The sequence below is a fragment of the Centroberyx affinis genome, unplaced genomic scaffold (genome assembly GCF_046629955.1).
Source record: "Centroberyx affinis isolate AG114_WGS23_722 - 3 ecotype Tasmania unplaced genomic scaffold, CSIRO-AGI_Caff_v1 ptg005267l_1, whole genome shotgun sequence".
Taxonomy (NCBI): domain Eukaryota; kingdom Metazoa; phylum Chordata; class Actinopteri; order Beryciformes; family Berycidae; genus Centroberyx; species Centroberyx affinis.
The window spans coordinates 57,959-79,327 of record NW_027282624.1 but is presented as its reverse complement, the minus strand read 5'-3'; the positions used below and the strand labels follow the sequence as shown (position 1 = coordinate 79,327).

At 41.4% G+C, this 21,369-nt stretch overlaps 1 protein-coding gene across 1 annotated transcript in view; it reads left to right on the top strand.

Annotated features, from left to right (window-relative positions):
- Positions 1-21,369, top strand: part of ltbp1 (latent transforming growth factor beta binding protein 1) — a gene marked incomplete at its 3' end in the record, with an annotated part of 174,087 nt that overhangs the window by 95,160 nt on the left and 57,558 nt on the right. The window contains exons 13-15 of the mRNA XM_071546423.1: positions 7,329-7,451; positions 14,632-14,799; positions 18,938-19,111. Coding sequence (XP_071402524.1) covers positions 7,329-7,451; positions 14,632-14,799; positions 18,938-19,111 — 465 coding nt within the window. The remainder of the gene's footprint in view (positions 1-7,328; positions 7,452-14,631; positions 14,800-18,937; positions 19,112-21,369) is intronic.

The window sequence follows — 21,369 nt, the reverse complement described above, 5'->3', positions numbered from 1 at the left end:
TTAACAGTTTACTAATGTGTAATTTACTAATGGTGTTCATGTTAACTAAGGTATTAATTTATACATTATTTAATAGTTTATAAAGATGACTATTCAAAAATGAATGCCTTAGTTAACACCATTAGTAAATGATTACCAGACATATTAGTTAACTGTTAATTAGGGTTAGTTAATGCTTATTAGTGACCCTTATTGTAAAGTGTTACCCGTGTAAAATCCATTTAGGATGCATTTCTTTCTTTCTTTCTTTCTTTCTTTCTTTCTTTCTTTCTCTCTCTCTTTCTTTTTCTGTGTCTTTCTCTAGCTTGCTCGCTCTCCTTTTCCCTGAACTTGGCTTGAGCTTGATCAGTCCCAGTTTATTCAGATCTGGCGACATGGCAGAGAGGCGTGGCGAGGGAGGAGACTATAGCTGATAGAACCCTAATCTGTGTTGACGTCGGATGGGATAAATGCAGGTGGTGACGAACCTGAGTGGCAGCGCGGGTCGGACCCCGAGTCAGACCTGCTCCACTTCAGCGGCTTTCGCCCTCAACCCGTCAATCACGACCCCCTACTCAAGAGGACGAGAGGGGAGAGTGTGTTTTGGTGTTTCTGCGTGTGTGTTTTTCTGAATAAACAGGCCTGTGTTCTTATGCACTTCTGTGCGTGTGTTTGTGTGTACTTGTTTGTCCCCGGGTGTGCATATATATCTTGGTGTGAACCCAGTGGGACAGAAGTGTTGCTCGCGGCTTCAGAAATCATTCATGAGCCCCGGAGCGCTTCCTCGAACCGGAGAGCGGGCCTTCGCAGCGCTTGGCGGAGGCATAGCTTGTTTGGAAAAGAGGGTCCGTGGTCTGCTCTGAGAGAGAGAGAGAGAAGGAGAGAGAGAGAGAGAGAATTACAATGCCTCCAGTTAAAACGGCCTATTCCTGCAGGGAATTTCGGGTAAAGATTCCCTCAAATTCACCAAAAAAAACAACAAAACTCTAACACTTTAGATTAGGGAACACATATTCACTATTAATAAGTTGCTTATTAACATGCATATTAGTAGTTTATTAGTTCTTTATTAGTCATTACAAACCACTTATCAGCACCTTATTCTGCACTATTGTATTCTACAAGTATACCCCATTAACTATGAGTTTTCCCACAATCGCCTCCTAATTAGTGCTCATAGCAGTCAGTAAGGAAGTTGTTGCACATGAATTGGGCTTTTAGTCTGCTTTGCTCCATATGGGGCTTATAAGGTGCTAGTATCACATATTATTGAGAGAAATTATGAAACTATTGAGGGAAAACCCATAGTTAATAGTTAATATGTGTTCCCTAATCTAAAGTGTTACCCATTTTTCCTATGTTCCATTACATTTTTCCGACGGATGACACATCATGGGATCTTGCTAACAAGAACTAATAAACTAAAAACAAGGCAGCAGTAAGCATGTTATCCTCCACCAATTCTGAGCCAATCTGTACCAAATACATCGTCTTGTTTTGACCTGTTATTGCAGCGCCCCCCTTGGGCCAATGAGTGTCATTTTGAAAATAGACGTAGTAGTAGTGATCATTTCCGATCATTTTCCCCACGTATAGTCAAAATCTGATCTCTGGTGTCTGAGATATCACTCGTGACACGAACGATCAAATGATGTAGCGCCCTCTTAGGACCAATCAGTTTACCGTATTTCCTCTAATAGTGGCTGGTAGTCAATTAAAAGCTGGGTCTCCAATAATGTCCGGGGCTGAGGTCGACACAAACAAATAAAGGCCGGCCCCAAATACAGGCCGGGGAACAAAAACAAAGGAAAAAACAACAGTGGATACCAGTAAACTCCTGGTGCCTGTTATATAATGTAACTGTAGTTTGTAGTAACGTACAAGTGACACAAGATGGCAGTATGCCACAAGATGGCTCGGCCGGTGGAAGTCTCTGGAGCATGCCGTCGTCGACTACCGTAATTACCGGTAATGCATTGCAGTAACAAAAAAACGGCTACCTAACGAACCCCAACAGAAGCAGATCAGAAAACAAGGAGGCTTCGTATAAAATATGAGCAAATATACTTATCAAACAGAGGGAATTAGAAATAAAGGCCTGTCTCTAATATAAGCCTGCTTCCAATAAAGGCCTGGTACCCTCTGCAGTTGAGGTAAATAAAGGCCTGGGCCAATATTAGAGGAAATACGGTAATACATAAAATGTCTGTGGTGAGATGCATAATTTCCCTGAGTTTTGTCAAAATCAGTGTCAAAATGAATGAGCAAACAAACCGATCCTTAGAACACCCACTCCAACTTCCTAACTATTATTAATTCCTAAATATGAATACGAAGGCTTGATGGGCAATGTATGAACATTTTTACACCATAGTCGGACTTCCTGGTTAGATCAAAGGGAAGTAAAAAGTCAAATCGTTTTTTAGTATCCACAAATTGGCAAGCAGAAGATGCCTCACCACGACCACAATGATGTAAGCTTTGTGGTTCCTCACAGCGCCAACAGAGGGCGCAGGATTCGCCGTCACCACCCAGCCGGCTGTGGCACAACGCCACGCCACCCTGGTGTTTGCCAGGCCTGTGGCTGGCGGCACAAGCGCTCTGAAAGGGGAGCTCTGTGTGTATGTGTGTGTGTGTGTGTGTCTGTGTTTATTAACCACCGGATGTGGTGCCACTACATTATGTCTGGTAGGAGAAACAGACACGAGGTCGAAGTGGAGGATTCCTCTGGCTTTCTTAAAGTTAGTGTGAGTGTGTGTGTTTTATTTATTATTGTGCTGGCAAGGTCAGCAAATTCATTTGGGCTACCTGAGGCACCGGTTCCCTGGTCGTGTGAGGGCATTAAAGGAATAGTTCACCCAAAAATGCAAATTCTGTCATCATCTACTCACGCTCATGCCAAATGAAACACAGGTGAAATTTGTTAGTCCATATAACACACAGGGAGGTTGCCAGCACAGCTTGGTAGCAGCCTTCTCCAAAACAACTGAAGTCAATGGGGACCTGTTCTTTAGAGTTCTAAAACAAAAATAGCCAAACAATCACACTGTGTATAGAAAGACCTATACACCATTATTTGTTGCAAATCAATCAGCTGTAGTTAAGATTTGCACTAAATGATGGTGTAAATATACTGTAGGTCTTTTTGGAACTCTGAAGAACTGGTCCCCACTGACTTCATCAGTGGGGATGAAGTCAGTGGGGACCTTCATTTTTGGGTGAACTGTTCCTTTAAAGGATAAGCTCGGCCATTTTGGACCTATATATAATTTGTCTCTTACATTCCTGTAATAGTCGGACCCACAGAGAATATTGACATAGCTGTTGGTTGAAATGATGAGCTACCATTGCTACCCTCTTGCTGCTAACAGTGAGTCCAAATGGGGTTTGTCAAAATATCTCCAAAAAAGCCAGTCTGTGAAAACGATATGGTGACCAACCGACATATTTATATCCACAGCCTGGAAAGCAGCAGCACCACACCATTTCCACTCTTCTTCCAAACTGTACTGCTTACAGTCTGACCTGACCGTCCGCAAAACTACATGACGCTGTAACACGCTTGCACCCCACAGCTGTCTATGCTGTGACAGTCAAATAGATCCATGATTTCCTGATTAGTGAAAGTGTGCGTAATGGAGGAACTGTGTCATGTTTACGCTCAACTCCCATGTGGAGCCTACAGATGGCTTTTTTGGAGATATTTTGACAAACCCCAGTTAGACTCATTGTTAGCAGCAAGAGAGTTGGGTCCAAGTACTACAGGTATGTTAGAGAAAAATTATATACTGTATATAGGTCCAAAATCGCTGAATTTACCCTTTAATGTTCAGATGCTATGTGGCACACACTTCTTCTTTGGCTGAACTCAACCTGAAAATAGTCATAGTGATGAGTGAACCATGATCTCCACACTTTGCCTGTGCAGTCCAGGTCCTCCGCATGGTGGCGGAGGTCTGGCCATGAGATTGGGGGTCCCAGCATGCATTGTGTGGACACCCTGGACAGGTCACCAATCCATCACAGGGTGAACACAGATACTCCCATGCATACCTCAGGCCAATTTAGAGTGTCCAGTCCACCTGATTGTGGTAGGAAACCCAGGAAAAGACGCTTTTTTTTTTCTTCATTTTTATTTTAAGATCTTAATCCCCCAAAGCTGAATTGTTTTCCCATACCTTCTCAATCCACCAATGGTTGATGTGCAGGGCCCCTAGGGCAGGTTGGTGTATCTTCACGGATAGTTCAATAGGTATGACCTAACCTGCTGTTTGGAACCTGGGAACCTTCTAGTTGGAAGAACCACTAGGATCGCCTATTGGTTAGTCTCAAAATGTACTCACGTCATTCCCCAATGTGTGCTCTCTAATAAGGCAGAAATATCATTAAAATTATCTTAAAAATGACGTACCCAGAGATAGTCGAAGGTTTTAAGGCCAACACCTTTGGATCCACAGTGTGCCTCTGCTGGTCTAGGATCGAATTCCGCCATAACTTTCTCCCTCTCTGCTTTCCAGCAAAATGATCCTAAAGCCGAGTGTACTAGCCAACCTCTTTAATAAATAAAACACACAAAATATGTCATCCATCTTTTAGATTATATAGATTATAGTGTTTTGGAGAAAATTGAGGAAAAATGATGGTTCTCGCTATAGCGCTCGCAGATTGATACCAATTTCCTCGCTCTGCTCCGTACATTCCAGAGGCGATTTACAGCCTCAAGGTAATTTTGACATCCAGGGGAATCACTGATAGCCATGGAGGGGGTGTGGCCAGCGGGAGCAGATGTGCGGAGAGCCAGTGGAAACATGTTCCGGTGCTTTATTTAAACAGGATGCGATAACTGCCTGTCATTGATATTCCTGGCGACGGGATGTTGTGAGCAAGCGCTGACACTTTTTCCTCATCTGACTTTGAGGTTTTGTATAAAGGTGATTTGGATCATCTGTCCCGCGAGGGGGAGGAAACGCCCTCGTTCACCTGCCCCGAGGGGGGAAATCTAACGTTCACGGCTTGGGTCCAAGTGATTCTCACACTGTTTGACAGTACAGAATGCAAAGTCCTCCTGTGGTGAAGGCATGGCTATAATATATCCCCATAAAATATTAATAGTCTGCCTGAAACAACTCTTCCTCTCATGAACTAACCGCAACCCAAAATGATCTGATATATACTGTGTGTTATCATATTCACCCTGGTGCTGGAACGATCTCCAGTCAATCAGTTCAAACAAATTATCCACAGTCTTATGCAAGATGTTTGCTCCTGTTTCTGATCTAAATTGTGATTTTCTTTATTGTACATATTTGACTATTTTTGTATTTTCTACTGTATTGTATGTTTTATTGTGTAACCCCTGCTGCTATTTCCTGGCCAGGTCTCCCTTGAAAAAGAGATTTTGAATGGGAAAATAAATCACATATCCTATATATTAGGGCTGGGCGATATATCAATATTATATCGATATCGTGATATGAGACTAAATATCGTCTTAGATTTTGGATATCGTAATATTGTGATATGGCATAAGTGTTGTCTTTTCCTGGTTTTAAAGGCTGCATTACAATAAAGTGATGTCATTTTCTGAACTTACCAGACTGTTCTAAAACAGGGAAGGAAACCCTGTCTTTGCATTTTATTTTGATCACAGTCTTGTTTTAATGAAAGTGCTTGTGACATCTCACATGTGGCTTTGACTTACAACTGAACATTTAGCCTACTTTGTAGAAAATACCGAGATATATATCGTGTATCGCCATTCAGCCTAAAAATACCGAGATATGATTTTTGGTCCATATCGCCCAGCCCTACTATATATCTTATTTTAGTCTGGCATAAGGTGAAATTAAAGCATAGGGAACAGGTCTGTGCATTGAGATGAAAATCAGCATCCAGGATTATAGAATACTGGTTGCCATCTTGGACCTTTTTACAGCAGAGGAAGTTGAAAAACAACAGATGGCATCCTGGAACCAAAATATTTTGGCGGGATCATGAACATCAACACATGCTTCAAATTCAAGCCTTGTCTGTAACAAAATCCACATTGATAAACTGGAAATACCAAAACCAATTTACGACTTGTGTCCACCGCCCTAAAGCAGTGACTGATGTTGAATGTTCTGCTCGTCTCTGCTGATAAAGCAATCCACTGAGGAGGCTGTTCTGTTGGCTTTCTTCGCTAACTCAACATGCTTTGCAAGCTCTTTGCTTGTTTCTCGGACTAATGTGGATGAATGGTCAGCGTGAGTCTAGAGTTAGCCCTTAAAGGGGCAATAAGTACATTTTTTACGGTTTAGAGGTTGATAGTTTACATCAGTGGTTCTCAACGTGGGGTCCAGGGACCACCAGGGGTCCTTGAGGGGGTTCCAGCGGGTCCCCAGCAAATTGATGAATTGTTAAACTTCAGCATTATTTCATTTACAAGAAGTTAACACAATTAGAGAATGTAGAAGAATGACTGTTTTGATCATAGTTTCTCTGTTATCTCTCTACCTACAATACAGATAGTCATGGAATTCTGGACAAAATCATATCTAACAATAAAAATATTCTCAGATTAGAGTCCGAGAGATAAAAACTTATCAAATGGGGGTCTGTGGCCCTGATGTGGACTAAATTAGGGGTCCTTAATATGAAAGTGGTTGAGAATCACTGGATTACATGATATCCCTTTAAAGACATGAAGCTACCTGCAAAGCCAGCCCTGTGACACTGAACCTTGAGCTGAATCAACCAGCTCACATGTTGAAAACAAACACCAGGATTTACAACCAAGGCTTCAAACTGTGTTGAGGTCCTAATTTCTGAATGTTTTAGCTAGAATACTAGAATACAAAACTGCACATAAACAAGGGTCTTTGAAGGTCTTTTCAAGACCGTTTGATCAATTGTGTTCCATGCATCACAAATGGCTTGATTGCATGCAGAAAATACATTTTGTCAAATTGAAAATGGAGATTGACACTGTCAGATTGTGTATTCCATAAGTCAGTGGTTCCCAACGTGGGGTCTGGGGGACCACCAGGGGTCCTTGAGGGGGTTCCAGGGGGTCCCCAGCAAATTGATGAATTGTTAAACTTCACCATTATTTAATTTACAAGAAGTTAACACAATTAGAGAATGTAGAATAATGACTGTTTTGGTCAAAGTTTGACTGTTATCTCTCTACCCACAATATAGATAGTCATGGAATTCTGGACAAAATCATATATATATCATATATTCTCAGATTTGGGTTTAAGAGACAAAATCTCATCAAATGGGGGGTCCTTGATATGAAAAAGGTTGAGAATCACTGCCATAAGTGAACTGTATTGGCACTGATTGTGTTTTGTGTTGATTCACAGATTTAAATGAGTGCCAGCTGCAGGGGGTGTGCCCTAACGGAGACTGCCTGAACACCATAGGCAGCTATAGGTGCATATGTAAAGCTGGCTACATGCCTGACCCCACGCTCTCCACATGCATACGTAAGTCCTAAAGTCTAACCCTGTCTATCACTCTCTCTCTCTCTCTCTCTCTCTCTCTCTCTCTCTCTCTCCCTCTCACCCTCTCCTCACTTCCACATTCATAATCAGCCAGACCCAGAAGAGCCAAGAGTGCAGTGGCAATGCGAGCAGAAATCTTAAACTGACATAAATAAATGCATTACATTTGCATGGCCGTTTTCTGAAGTTCCAATTTGCAATTCAATAGCTTTGCTGTACGACTTTGATATTTCCCATTAAGACAAAAGACATGGGAAATATAAGTTGCATTTTTCATTAGTTCCACCTTGCTCCAAAATGCAGGCGTAGCAAGGATCGCTGGGAATGCCGCTAAAGCTGTGTGTTTGATGATATGCATATGAATGTGGTGAAACAAATGAAAGTGCATGAATGAAAAGCATGGTGTTTATCATATCAATCGGATTGGCCTCCCTCAAGCATGGAGCACAAGGCACAATGTATTGCCAAACCCAACAGACCTCATTTCTCTCAGCTACAAAGGGGGGAAGAAAAGGGGTGGGGGGGGGGGGATGGAAGAAGGCAGGAAGGGAAAGGAGGGAAGAAAGTGTTAGATGAGTGACTAAGATCCTAGCAAAGTGGCAATGTCCCCTCATGTCTTGCCTCATGTTTTGTCACAACCATGAGTTTGCGTATGTGTGTGTGTGTGTGTGTGTGTGATTGGTGGGGGGGGAGGGGGGCGGGGTCTCGTGGTTCTCCTCTATTTATCTTATGGCTAATCAAAGCCGAACGGCCATTCATCAGCATCACCGGTTAATCCAAGGAGCCCGGCAGCCGGCTTGTCCTTTACATGGAAAAGGGAGACTCAGGAAATTCATCAGAGACAGTGGATGCCACCCATTGACCTCCCGACCTCCCCCACAAACACACACACACACAAACAAGTCCAATTCCAGTCCCTGTATCTTTAGCTAAGCATGATGGACCTGTCTGCGCTTTTTGCTGCAATTGACCTTCTCTGGTGTTCATACCAGTTATGAACACATGAAGAAATAGCTGCATATGAGCATTAGTCCAGACTGCTGTTTGCCCTCACTACATTTTGTTATCCTAGGCTTTCCAAGCATGAGGAACTGCTGCCTATCAGATGTCAACATCCGTTTCTTAGTACTCATAAACCCTTGTGTTTTGGGGTCTTTCCTGTAAGTGGTTGAGATGATGTTCTCACGCCTAATGGACCACACCGCAGTTCTTTTTGGAAGAGAGTTCAAATTGCATTGTTCTCACCTGGCCAAATGAACCTAACTATCAGGGTTCCTACGCAGGTCTGGAAAGAAAGTCTGGAAAAGTATTAAAAATGAATTTGATCATTTCCAGGTCTTGAATAGTTTGGGAATTTGAAAAAATGTCTGGAAAAGTATGGAAAGTGTTGCGGTTCAGGTCCGATACACACATAATTCTAGCTTTTATGTTGTTGTAGAGCCACTTTGAGTCCACAGTTTTTGTTGATGTGAAGAATAATGTTCAGATAGAGGGACGCTCTTATTACCCAGCCGCTGTCAGCATGCATTATATCAAATACCCACCAAAATCAAATCCGGTCAAGAACATAGGGTCTGGGGAAAAATCTGGAATTTTAAAATGGAAACCATGTAGGAACCCTGCCAATCATCTCACATATTGTGATATTTGTCGCTGTGAAGAACAATCTTCATCTATACAGTGATATGACCTAGTTAGCAGGGGCAAGATGTCTATCTGCGTAAATCATATTGAACACCAGACAAAATCTTCAAAACAAATCAAGGTCTGGAAAAAGTATGGAATTTTTTAATTGAAAATGTGTAGGAACCCTGAACTATAAGACACAATCCAGAGTTCAAATAAACCATTGTTAACATGCTTGGTGTGAATATACCCCCAGTTTCTCTAGCACTGTGCCACGACAATACTTTGTATCTAAGGTGTGTGATCACACCTTTGTATTTGGTCCTTTTAGGTTTACACTGCCCGATTACAAGCAAAGCAGGGCTTGTCAGCAAAGGTCACAAGTAGCTTGTTAATTGGACAGAGTTTTGGCAACCTGTCATCCCAGCCTGATCTCCTGAAATGTTGTGAAATGAGCTTAATGTCTTAAAATGCAAATACCTGGTGCGAGAAATACATTTTCCCACCAACGGGTGTGTAAACATTTGCCTTTAACTCTAACGGCCCAGGTTCAATTCCCAACTCATACCAAGAGAATTTCTACTGTGAGTGAAGTTTTAATTTTTTAGTTTGTCTTATTTAACCATGACCAAAGCCTTTCCCTAACCTTACCCAACTTTTTTTAATTGCCTAACCTTAACCTTAACCCAAACCTTAACCAAAGTTTTTTTAGTTGCCTAACCTTAACCAAAGTTGTTTTTCTTGCCTAAACGTAACTGTTAGTTAACCTTTACACGTGATGAACAGGTGTCCAATTTGTTGGGGAATGTAATCTTCACGTAATTTGTGTCCACAATACGTAGTCTGCATTTCAGCGCTTATTTTCATGAAATTTTATGAGGCCAGGTTGTGTCATTCCTCGAGTTTAGAGAGTTTGGCAGCCAGGAAGAGCCAAAGCCGATTCCTATCCCTGTAACTTGAGCTAATCATGATGGACTTGTCTGTGCTGGTAGCTGTAATTTACTACCCCTGGTCTTCACACCAGGTAAGAACACATGGAAATAGCTGAATTCAAGCATCAGTCCAGACTGCGGTTTGCCCTCGATTTTGTTATTCCGGTTTTTCAAAGCATGAGTAACTTTTGGCTATCAGATGTCAACATTCGTCTCCTTATACCCACAAAATTGTGTGGAACAACATTAGGGTTGGGTATCGAGAACTGGTTCCAGTTTAGTCTCGGTTCCAAATTGTAATTTGACACGTCATCATTTTGTTATTTTATCATAGTAATTATCTACTCACCCTCATGTCAGTCGAAAACACCAGTGAAGTTTGTATGTCAAAATAACATACAGCTAGATTGCAACACAGTTACTTTGGAGTTCCAAAAACAGCAAAAGAACGACCATAAAATGACTCCAACTGCTTGTGTTGCATAGTCAGTGTTCTGAAGCCAAACGATTGCACTGTGGGTCCAAAAGTCCAATATTTACCTCATTATCTCCAAGATTTTCCGCACTTGTTCTGCACCCCGCCAACAGTCACAGCAGTAGCAAGTAGATGCTGCATTCAAATGCCGGTGGAAATATTGTAATTACAGGTAGAGCGCGCCTGAACGACCCAATAAAGCGGTAAATACAAACAGAGTCGGATCTTACATGATACCCAAGATGCCAAGATGGGACATTCTCACTCTTTGTTTAACTTTTAGATGCATATACAACAACCTTTAGCCAATAAACGAATTAAGATATCAAAACTGATGTGAATGTCCTCCTCTTCATTCTGCTGTTGTTGCAGCTTATTTTCAGGTAATTTTGTTTTGTTCAGTGATTTTTCCACTCGTTTTTGTATTGTTCTCTCAAGTAAGGCATTATGCCAGATGTGCCTTAGCTGATTCGAAAAGTAATAAGTAAGTAAAAGTTAAGTCTTGAGTAATAAAACATTAAAGTGATGTTGAACTTTGGTAGTACCTTGGGTTGTGTAGCTTCCTAGAAATGAACCTCAAAATCGATATTAGCCAGTGGTGGAAGAAGTACTCTGATCCTTTACTTAAGTAAAAGTAGCAATACAGCAATGTAAAAATACTCCATTACAAGTAAAAGTCCTGCATGAAAAATCCTACTTAAGTAAAAGTACATAAGTATTAGCAGCAAAATGTAGTTAAAGTATTAAAGTAAAAGTAGTGGTTTGGTCCCTCTGACTGATATTTTATTATATATGACATCATTAGATTATTAATACTGAAGCATCTGTGTGTAAGCAGCATGTTACCGTTGTAGCTGCTGGAGGTGGAGCTAGTTTGAACTCATAGACATCTGAAATGTGACCCTGACTACACACTGCTTTTTGTAAGACGTCAAAAGCCAAAAAGGTTGGAAACCACTGGTTTCATCTTTAACAATGTGTTGTATTTTAAAAGCTTGTTATATTATCCATTGTGTCAAATCTTCATCTGAAAAGTAGCTAACCCTAACCCTAACCCTCAAATAAATGTAGTGGAGTAGAAAGTACAATATTTCCCTCTGAAATGTAGTGGAGTGGAAGTATAAAGTAGCATCTAATGGAAATACTCAAGTAAAGCACAAATATCTCAAAATTGTACTTAAGTACAGTACTTGAGTAAATTTACTTAGTTACTTTCCACCACTGGTATTAGCCATGGTTGATAGACATAGCCATGGTGATGCAGCTGCAAAACCTCTATAGCTACTGATACCAAGCCCATTTTGCTGTGTAAGAGGAGCCTCTGAGTGCCTTCTAAGTGCAGACTAATAAATTAATGCAATCCATGTGCAGTGCTGACTCAAAACACATTCAATCCTTCTCCCCGTTTCACCATTGGGACGAATCCGTACAGTAATTGTGAAACTATTCCGGTGGCACGAGACTCAAACTTTTCAGACAAAGTCGTAGACTAAAAAAGGTTAAAAATACACAAATAATGTGCTTTGAAATTCACATACCACGTGCGATTCAGATCCAAATAGGGTAACGTGATGTGGGATCAAATTCCACCACCGTCTAGGAATGAAGAAGTGGACATAGCAGGGTCATCCAATTGGACTCTCATTCCTTCCCTGTCTCCCTCTCCCTTTTTCTATCTCTACCTATCTATCTTTTCCCTCTTTCTCTCCCTCTCCCATCGTACTTGGATGTCCTCCAACTTCTGATAGGTGTAAAAACCTCTTATTGAGTCATTAGTGAACCTATTTAATCAGATATGCCTTTTGGGAGCTGATAGTGCCAATAGAAATTCGAGCAATTTCAGCTAAGTTTGACACTGTCAGGCCCGTCAGATACAGTTTTGGGAAGGCTACAGACATATTAATTAGTAACTTTGGCGAGGGTCTGTGAAAGGCATGTATGTGGGTGGTGTAGGAGGATAGGGGATGGTGGTGTGGTGAGGCAGGGGGGTGAGGGAGGTAGGGGGGGTGGAGGGTCTAATGGGGTTTTGGCAGGAAACCAGAGCAGTGGATGAGAGTATCTGTGTTGGCTAGCACAGGAGGTTTTCCCAACCGATCCTTGAGGTTTGAGACTCGGTGGCGCCGTCACAATTGAGAAATCGAGTGACAGGGTTATCACTGTTTAGAGCTTGTGTGTGTGTATCTGTATTGATACTTTCTGTATTGTTACACTGGGCTGATATTGGCTTTATTAAAAATCGTCCATCTCCAGCATGATGGATATGATGCAGTTTGATTGATTACATATTTATTGTAGAATTGATCAATCCTACACTGATTGTCTATGGGAAGTCCTTAACCTGGATTGATTCTCATATAACATTTTGAGCTGATTCCTCACGTTTGCATGAATGTGTGTATTATTTTCTTGGGTTCCAGTGGAGAGTTTTAGTGTCCCATGGTATAAATGCTGTTTGAGAGGCTTCCCCACCCAGTCCTACACATCGGGTTGGACGTTACACGCAAACAAAAACAACGTGAAAAATTAAGGACAGGCACGGCAATTTAGAGCGGAACCTACAGTTCATACTCACAAAATACTACTGCATTTTTTCAATAAATCTTAGTGTTGTTTTTTCCCCATACAAATTGAACAAATAATCTTCTACAAAACTGTTCCTTCCATCTTTAAGAGCCTACCTTGGAAATACTTACCAAACATGAGTTTGACGCAGCTAAAACGTTTCGCTTCTATTAACGCCCCTGGCATCTGTTCTGCCATGTTTGGTCATTCAACAACGTGTTGGTCTTGGAAATGCATTATGTCCATGGAACGAAAATGTGTCTCCTTCCACAGACAAAATAGTCCATTTACTTTTCAGATATATACTGTATATGTATATATATCTATATATATAAATCTATATCTATTATATATATATATATATATATATATATATATATATATATATATATGTATATATATATATATATATAAATATGTATCATCAATATATGAAATTCAAAGTTATTGCCGCATATTCTTTCTAAAGAATTTGGATGTGGAGGTAAGTAAATTGTTACCGTTATAAGGTTCTTTCTGTCTATGTGAGGTAGAGTCTGACAAAAAAATTTATTTTTGAGGGAAAACAATGATTCCTTTTTTTTTTGGCTTGAAAATTGCTTAATTTGAAGATATGAAATATGAATATCAGCGCAAAATATCTGCAACATCAATCCAAAAATCTTGGTAATGTATGGTCCTCCAAAAAACCCTAGTATCCATAAATGCATATACACTCTTTGTATCACAATATAATGAATGGAAACTTGAGAATCCTTTCAATCTGTTTTGACAAAATTGTAGCACTAAAACTACCCAAGGGGCTACATTTTAGCAGCATTAAAACCTCAGAACAAGCTTCAATAACTTTTTACTACAATTAGTCTTAGAAATGACTTCCTCTCGGTAACATAGTTAACAGAAAGGAAAAGTTGGACTATCATAGCATTCTTTGTTCCCCTTGGAGGTCAATGTTCTGTCTGTGTTCCACTGGTGCTTTGCCATAGAGCAGTTTCCAGTTCCCATTTGGTTTCGAGGATGTTGAGAACTGGTGTACACCCCCTCATGATATGTAACACGTGGAAAACACTGACTAAACCAAGCTCTGCTGCATGCCTACATTTGAGCCAGCGTTTGAGTTGATTTGGTAGTGCATGAGGCATTGGCATGGAACCCTAGATAATTTCATGTTTTTTCCCTAGAAGAACTTTTTTGTCTGTGCTTTTTCTCTGTGTGCGTATGTTTTGTGTTCAGCTTCCACTGGTTTAATGTAGTTGCTCAGATGAAAATATGAAATGTCTCGGTGGTAGTCCGACTGTCACCGTGAGATTTCATATATTTTTCTCTTTGCACTTTAAATGTTGTTGTAGAAATGTGTTAGAACTGTGTTGGGGGGGCCGGGTTTTTGTACAGATGGGAAGGGAGGGTTGCTTCGGTGAAGGGGACCTCTTTATTTCTCCTCCCTCTCTTTTTCTCTCTTCCCCCAATGTATGTGTCTTCTACACTCTGGCGCACCTCCTCCTACGCCTCCCTCCCCCTCCGCCCTCCGCCCTCCTCCTCTTCGTCCTCCTCCTGCGCTCCTCTTCAGCCAACGCGCCTGCCGTCCAAGAGGAGAAAGGGGCTTGCTTCCGTTTGGTCAGCTCGGGGAGGCAGTGCTTACACCCGGTGTCTGCTCAGCTGAGCAAACAGCTCTGCTGCTGCAGCGTGGGCAAAGCCTGGGGGCCTCGCTGCGACAAATGCCCCCTCCCAGGAACAGGTAAGGCCCCGAGCCATGTCCAGGACCTCAGCCCTGTCAGAGCTCTCTATGGGATGCTGAAGCCCCGAAGCCTTCTGTTCACTCTAGCATGGAGAGAACGTCATGCCAAACTCCATTCAACAATCTGGCAGTTCAGTGTGGCCTTGCAAATCGGCAAATACCTCGTAGAGCATGGCTTAAGACATTTTACGGATCATTAGGGTCTTCTGCTGAAATTATCCACCGAGCAGCACTTTATGTCTATAAAATCTCAACTTTTAGAATTGGTTCACACTACTCGCTACCGCCCTCCACAGTGTATTTTGTAATAGGTGAACCAGTTATAAACTAGAAGGGCACTCGGAGAGCGCAGACCTCCTCCAAGGTTTGTCCTATTATTGCTTGCTCGTGAGTCGGATCCGGATCCGCTCCAAAATTTAATGGGTTCTTCCTTGGCCCATGCTACACCCTTCCACCAAGTTTCATGAAAATCGGGCCAGTAGTTTTTCCGTAATCCTGCTGACAGACAAACAAACAGATAAACGGCACCAAAAACATAACCTCCTTGGCGGAGGTAACAATGAAATTGTATTAGAATAAGTGCTGCTTGGTGTATTTATATTGGTGTAATTGAGGAGTGGCTCCTAATGATTTGTAAAAGGTAAAAGTCATGTTATTCTAGGTATGTACAGGTACATTTGCTGATAAGCAAGACCACACTAAATTGACAGATTTTTGAATGGATTTTGGCATGATTCTCTCTCCATACACAGAACAGAACGTACTGGGGCTATAAGAACTAATGAAAGACCTCTGTGTAAGAGTTGTAAAAGTGGATCTCTATGGAAGTATAGAAAGGATTGTCTTTAAGAATTATGGAAAAGCATTGCTATAAGAAATATAGAGAGGGTTGTCTTTCAGGCATCAGAGCTGTTATTTATTTGGATCCTTTTGAACTTTGAAATTAACAACTGGTATAATCAATAGAATTCCAATTAAGACAAAATTTAGCATCATGTAAGCAGAAAACCAGCTCAACAATGGTCAATTTGTTCACATTTAACAAAGGAGATGAACAGGAGTTAGAACATTGTTTTACTTACATTTGAGGTCCCCAATCAGTATTGATTACAACAGGTAGAGTGCCCCAAAAAGCAGCCTTTTACCTTCACCTGTCACTACTCTGCAGCTGGATGAAACACAGAAAATGACGTCTGGGATACAAAAGATCCTTGGTGTGTCCTATTCCTCTGTCCCCCGATACACACTTCCTGTCTGCATGAGTTTCACAGCTTTGCTAAGTAGTTGCTTTTAGATTTGTTATAGATGCCTTTTACACTAGCTATCACCACACCCACTTTGCTACGCTCCCCTTTGAGATCTTCATTTCACTGCCACATGCCATGTTATGTCAGTACAATTTGATTGACACATTCTGGACGCAGTTTGAATGAGCCTGTGCCTTTTTTTTTCTTCAATGGTTTGGTTGTGGCAGGCACGCGTCTCCAAACTATGCACCTCATGTTTTTGTACACAGTGCGTTTTGTGGCACTGCCCCGGGCGCTCCAAGTTGAACATGTCTCAATGTTATCTGCGTTGCGCATTACATCAACATCAATAGTAGACAGAGAAAAAATTAGCAGTGCCTGGCGGGAAACAAGCAGCCTCTTACAATAAGTGAGTAACGTTAACTTTAGCTACATCCTCCATTTCTGAATGGGCTCCTATCCTCTTACTTCAGGTTAGCTAGCTGACACTAATTACCGTATTTCCTCTAATATTGGCCCGGGCCTTTATTTACCTCAACTGCAGAGGGTACCAGGCCTTTATTGGAAGCAGGCTTATATTAGAGACAGGCTTTTATTTCTAATTCTCTCTGTTTGATAAGTATATTTGCTCACATTTTAGTACGAAGCCTCCTTGTTTTCTGATCTGCTTCTGTTGGGGTTCGTTAGGTAGCCGTTTTTTTGTTACTGCAATGCATTACCGATAATTACGGTAATTGACGACGGCACGCTCCAGAGACTTCCGCCGGCCGAGCCGTCTTGTGGCATACTGCCATCTTGTGGCACTTGTACATTACTACGAACTACAGTTACATTATATAACAGGCACCAGGAGTTTACCGGTATCCACCATTGTTTTTTCCTTTATTTTTTTCCCCGGCCTGTATTTGGGGCCGGCCTTTATTTGTTCGGAGACCCGGCTTTTAATTGACTACCGGCCACTGTTAGAGGAAATACATTAGATGGCTTGCAAGATGTTGAAAAGCTTTGTGTTGCATAGCAACCAGAACGATGTAACGCTCCTTGCGCCCTTTGACCCTTGCTCTCTCTGATATGAGCAACGCTCACAGCTGAGATTTGCGTTTCAGCAAGGAGAAAAAAGCTCCTAGTGTCTGATCAAGGCCTTACTGGGAATGTTGCATCCTTCAGAAATATTTTTTTTCTTTTATTAGACTGAGATAACTGCATACCATGTCCTCCACTCAGAGCAAACAAAGGGGTGTTTGCTGCATCTTCACACTTACAGTTACACAGAAAAAATATTTTTGTGTGTTGCTCAAGCCAAGCCAAACATTCCATTACGCAAGGGAATTTAGTCTTGGAACAAGCATAAGCCTAGTCTCTGTCTGTGCCTGAGTTGTCTGCACTCCTGACACGTTCCTGGATGCCTTGGCCTGATTTCAATTAGAAACATTGGTTTTTAGATTCTTCAGATTGCCAGATCCCCTGGTTTGCCAGTTCCCTGACAGTTGCCAGCACGGTACAGTAGCCTACAGTAGATGGTTATGAAGACTGGATACAGTCAGGAGATAATTAATTGCAAAGGAAAATGTCAACTTGATTAACAACACCTGTCTAGAATATTGTGGGGTTGCCAGTTATTTTTGGGTTCCCTAGGGTGGTGCAGTAGGCAGTGCAGGGGAGGATGCTTGGCTTGGAATGAACCCATTTTCTCCCTTTTCCAAGAACGGGTCTATAGGCAAGATTAAGGAGCGTTATAAAAGTAAATAAGAGACATGTGGACTGTAATGTGGTGGCAAACCAGCCAGCTTGAATTAGTGGAACAATTTCATGACTAACTTTGGTATGAAGGGCAGCACAAGTTCTTTTTCCATCTTCTCTCCATGGGAATGCATTGTTTTGTGGTTTGGCGTTTGATTAATGATTGATCTTTGTGATGTGTTTACTATCTACTGTTTTTGTAATTCTTGGTTTGGTTTTATTTATTATTGGTCAGATGTCAAAAATGTCTTGATTTGTGGAAAATGTTTTGTAGGTGAAAATTGACAGACTTGTTTAGATAAGAGTAAAATGTGTTCTTCTGAAATGTGCTGATATGAAAATAGAGAGGCGGAAAAGACGGAGCTTTGTTGTCCTTCTTTGCAAAATGAATTGAGACCCTTGGCATTTGAGCCATTCCCACGTACATGTTGTCAGGTCCTTATAAAATGTTAGTTACAAGGATGGAACCGAGTGTGACTTAAAGGAATATTTCACCCAAAAATGAAAATTCTGTCATCATCTACTCACCCTCGTACCAAATGAAACACAGGTGAAATTTGTTAGTCCATATAACACACAGGGAGGTTGCCAGCACAACTTGGTAGCAGCCTTCTCCAAAACAACTGTAGTCAATGGGGACCTGTTCTTTAGAGTTCCAAAACAAAAACAGTCAAACAATCACACTGTGAATAGAAAGACCTATACACCATTATTTGTTGCAAATCAATCAGCTGTAGTTAAGATTTGCACTAAATGATGGTGTAAATATACTGTAGGTCTTTTTGGAACTCTGAAGAACTGGTCCCCACTGACTTCAGTTGTGTTGGAGAAGGCTGCTATGGAGTTGTGCTGGCAACCTCCCTGTGTGTTATATGGACAAACTTCACCTGTGTTTCAACTGGCATGAGGGTGAGTAGATGATGACAGAATTTTCATTTTTGGGTGAACTATTCCTTTAATGATTTCATCTTGAACAGCTAGCATGTGCTTTGGGTTAGCCCCTCAAGTTGGAAATTATACCATCAACAGATACTGTATATAATTAACAACATCAGCACAACAATTTATATGTAAAATTGAAAAGAATGTCTTTTTTCATCATGTTCTGCACTTCTATTCACATAGTATATATATTTTCTTTTATCATGTAGCTAAGTTCAAAGAGATATGTCCTGGTGGGATGGGCTACACTGTTCTGCCAAAGCCGCCTGTCAATAAGCCAGTCATCACCTACCAGGAGCCTGTGGCCCTGCCAACCCCAGAACCCCTGCCAACACCAGAGCAACCAGTGGAGGCTTTTGGGAAACCAGAGGGGGTTGTACCAGGTGAGTTTATATCATGTAATAATACCAGCAGGTGTTTAACTTAGTTTAGTTAAGTTTGACATGAGTAACAAGTGAAAACTAGCTTAGCACTAGCTAGATGCTTGCCTGCTGTGAGCGTCTTGACGAACAATGTAATGAATCCAAATTGAAGAAGTTTATTTATTTCAGTTTGACATGAGTAACAAGTGAAAACTAGCTTAGCACTAGCTAGATGCTTGCCTGCTGTGAGCGTCTTGACGAACAATGTAATGAATCCAAATTGAAGAAGTTTATTTATTTCAGTAGCAGGATAAGCCACTTGAGATGAAGCATTTTGTTTTCGAGGGGGCCCTCCAATAATAGCTCACTAGTAACTTACCGTCTAACGTTACTGCTAGCATGAACTTAGCAAGGCTAGTATCATGCTCCAATATTATGGCACACCATTGCCTCAACATCTCTGAGAACATAGAGAGCCTAAGTCCCTCCCCTTCCGCTGTCCCCCATGGGACCTTATTTCAGAAAAAATATGTACGGTAGTCAACGGCGAGAGACTTTCTTGACTTGCAAAATTATCTTTTAAATTGACAAAACATCATATGTGTAATTCATGGCACAATTCAAACGGGATCAAACAATTACTTGTCTCTCGCCGTTGACTACCGTACATATTTTTTCCGAAGGTCCCATGGTGGTCCACCGGAAGGGGAGGGACTTAGGCTCTCTATGCTAATGTTACATCATCAACAAAGGTTTAAACCCTCTTACAATGGAGTCCAGCAAACAATATGCAAAACCTAAATCAAACAATGTAATGTTGTTAAATGACTTACCTTATCAGGAAATGGAACTAGAAATTAATCTTATACTAGCTAGTTAGCTAACGGTTCCACAAGCAAAGCAATCTTCCAGTGTAACTGCAGTGAAAACTAGTGTCAGCAGGAGTGTCAGCTGGTCTATAAAGGTTACTACCACAGGTACTTCAGACATGGCAGCTCAATAAGGGCCTACAATAATGAAAACACTACAGGCTCTTAGACACATCAGCACAGGGAGATGCTTGCAAGATGTGGTCAACTACATAAAAACTCGGTCCACATTAAGAAGCCATAGACTTAATTCCATTGTGGTCCTCAGGAGGACGGGGACATGATAATTTTTCTTTTTCTTCCCAGATTTGACCTTATATCGCCATAACACAACAAATGACATTTAGTTTATGCTCATAAGTGGTGTCGCCATTACCTTTCAACCACCCTTCAACTTGCCCCGCGTGCAAAATTACAGCCTCTGAATCGTATTTACAGAATTAACCCGGGAGCATATCTATGTTCCCAGGGTCCTATGTTCCCCAGATTTTTATGGCACATAATGGGAACATGACAAAGGGTCCTATGTTCTCAGGGCCCTATGTTTCCCAGTTCTACATATGTGCTCTCCCAGGGTCCTATGTTCCCAGGGTCCTATGTTTAACCCTAACCTTAGAACTGGGGAACATAGGACCCTTTGTCATGTTCCCATAATGTGCCATATAAATCTGGGGAACATAGGACCCTGGGAACATAGGAATCACTCCAATTAACCCTACAATGGTTAGGCCAAAGATTTCCAAGACAGTAAAAGACATTAATAAACTTCAGGTGTATTTTACTTGGCACTCTCTTGTGACTGAACGCAATGCCATTTTTGAAGGATTGCCATTAAGGCAGTTGGAGACAGAAACTTCATTCAAACGCTATTGTGCATGACTGATGAAAAAGTAACTGGCATCAAACAGTGTAACAAATTATGCCCACCGTCTTATGTTTGATGTGCGATCTCATTGATGTTGATTTATCAACAACACTGTGCTAGTGGGCCACAAAAAATGTCTATGTTATAGGAGGAACAGCAATCTCCATTTAACAAATAACAGCACTCAAGTGACACCAGACACCTTTATTTATGATCCTTCTTGCATGTGATTAGGAACCCAGATCTTTCAAAAAAAAAAAAAAGAAAAAATCCTTCTCTTTCGTGACATCTGTTTGTAGAGGACAAGGATTAAAGTGCTTTGGCTCGCCTCGCCTTCCCCCTGCACCCACCCCACCCCAAACCTACTTCCAAAAAAAAAAAAAAAAAAAAAGAGAGAGAGAGAGAGAGAGAGAAACCTGGATGCGGATCTAGGAGATGGAGAGAGAGAGAGGGGAAGGAGCTTCACCCTCTCCTGTTATTATTCAGGACATGCTTGGCAGCCGGCAAGGGAAAGAGAAACTTGGCAGCGTCCGAGCCAAAGCCAG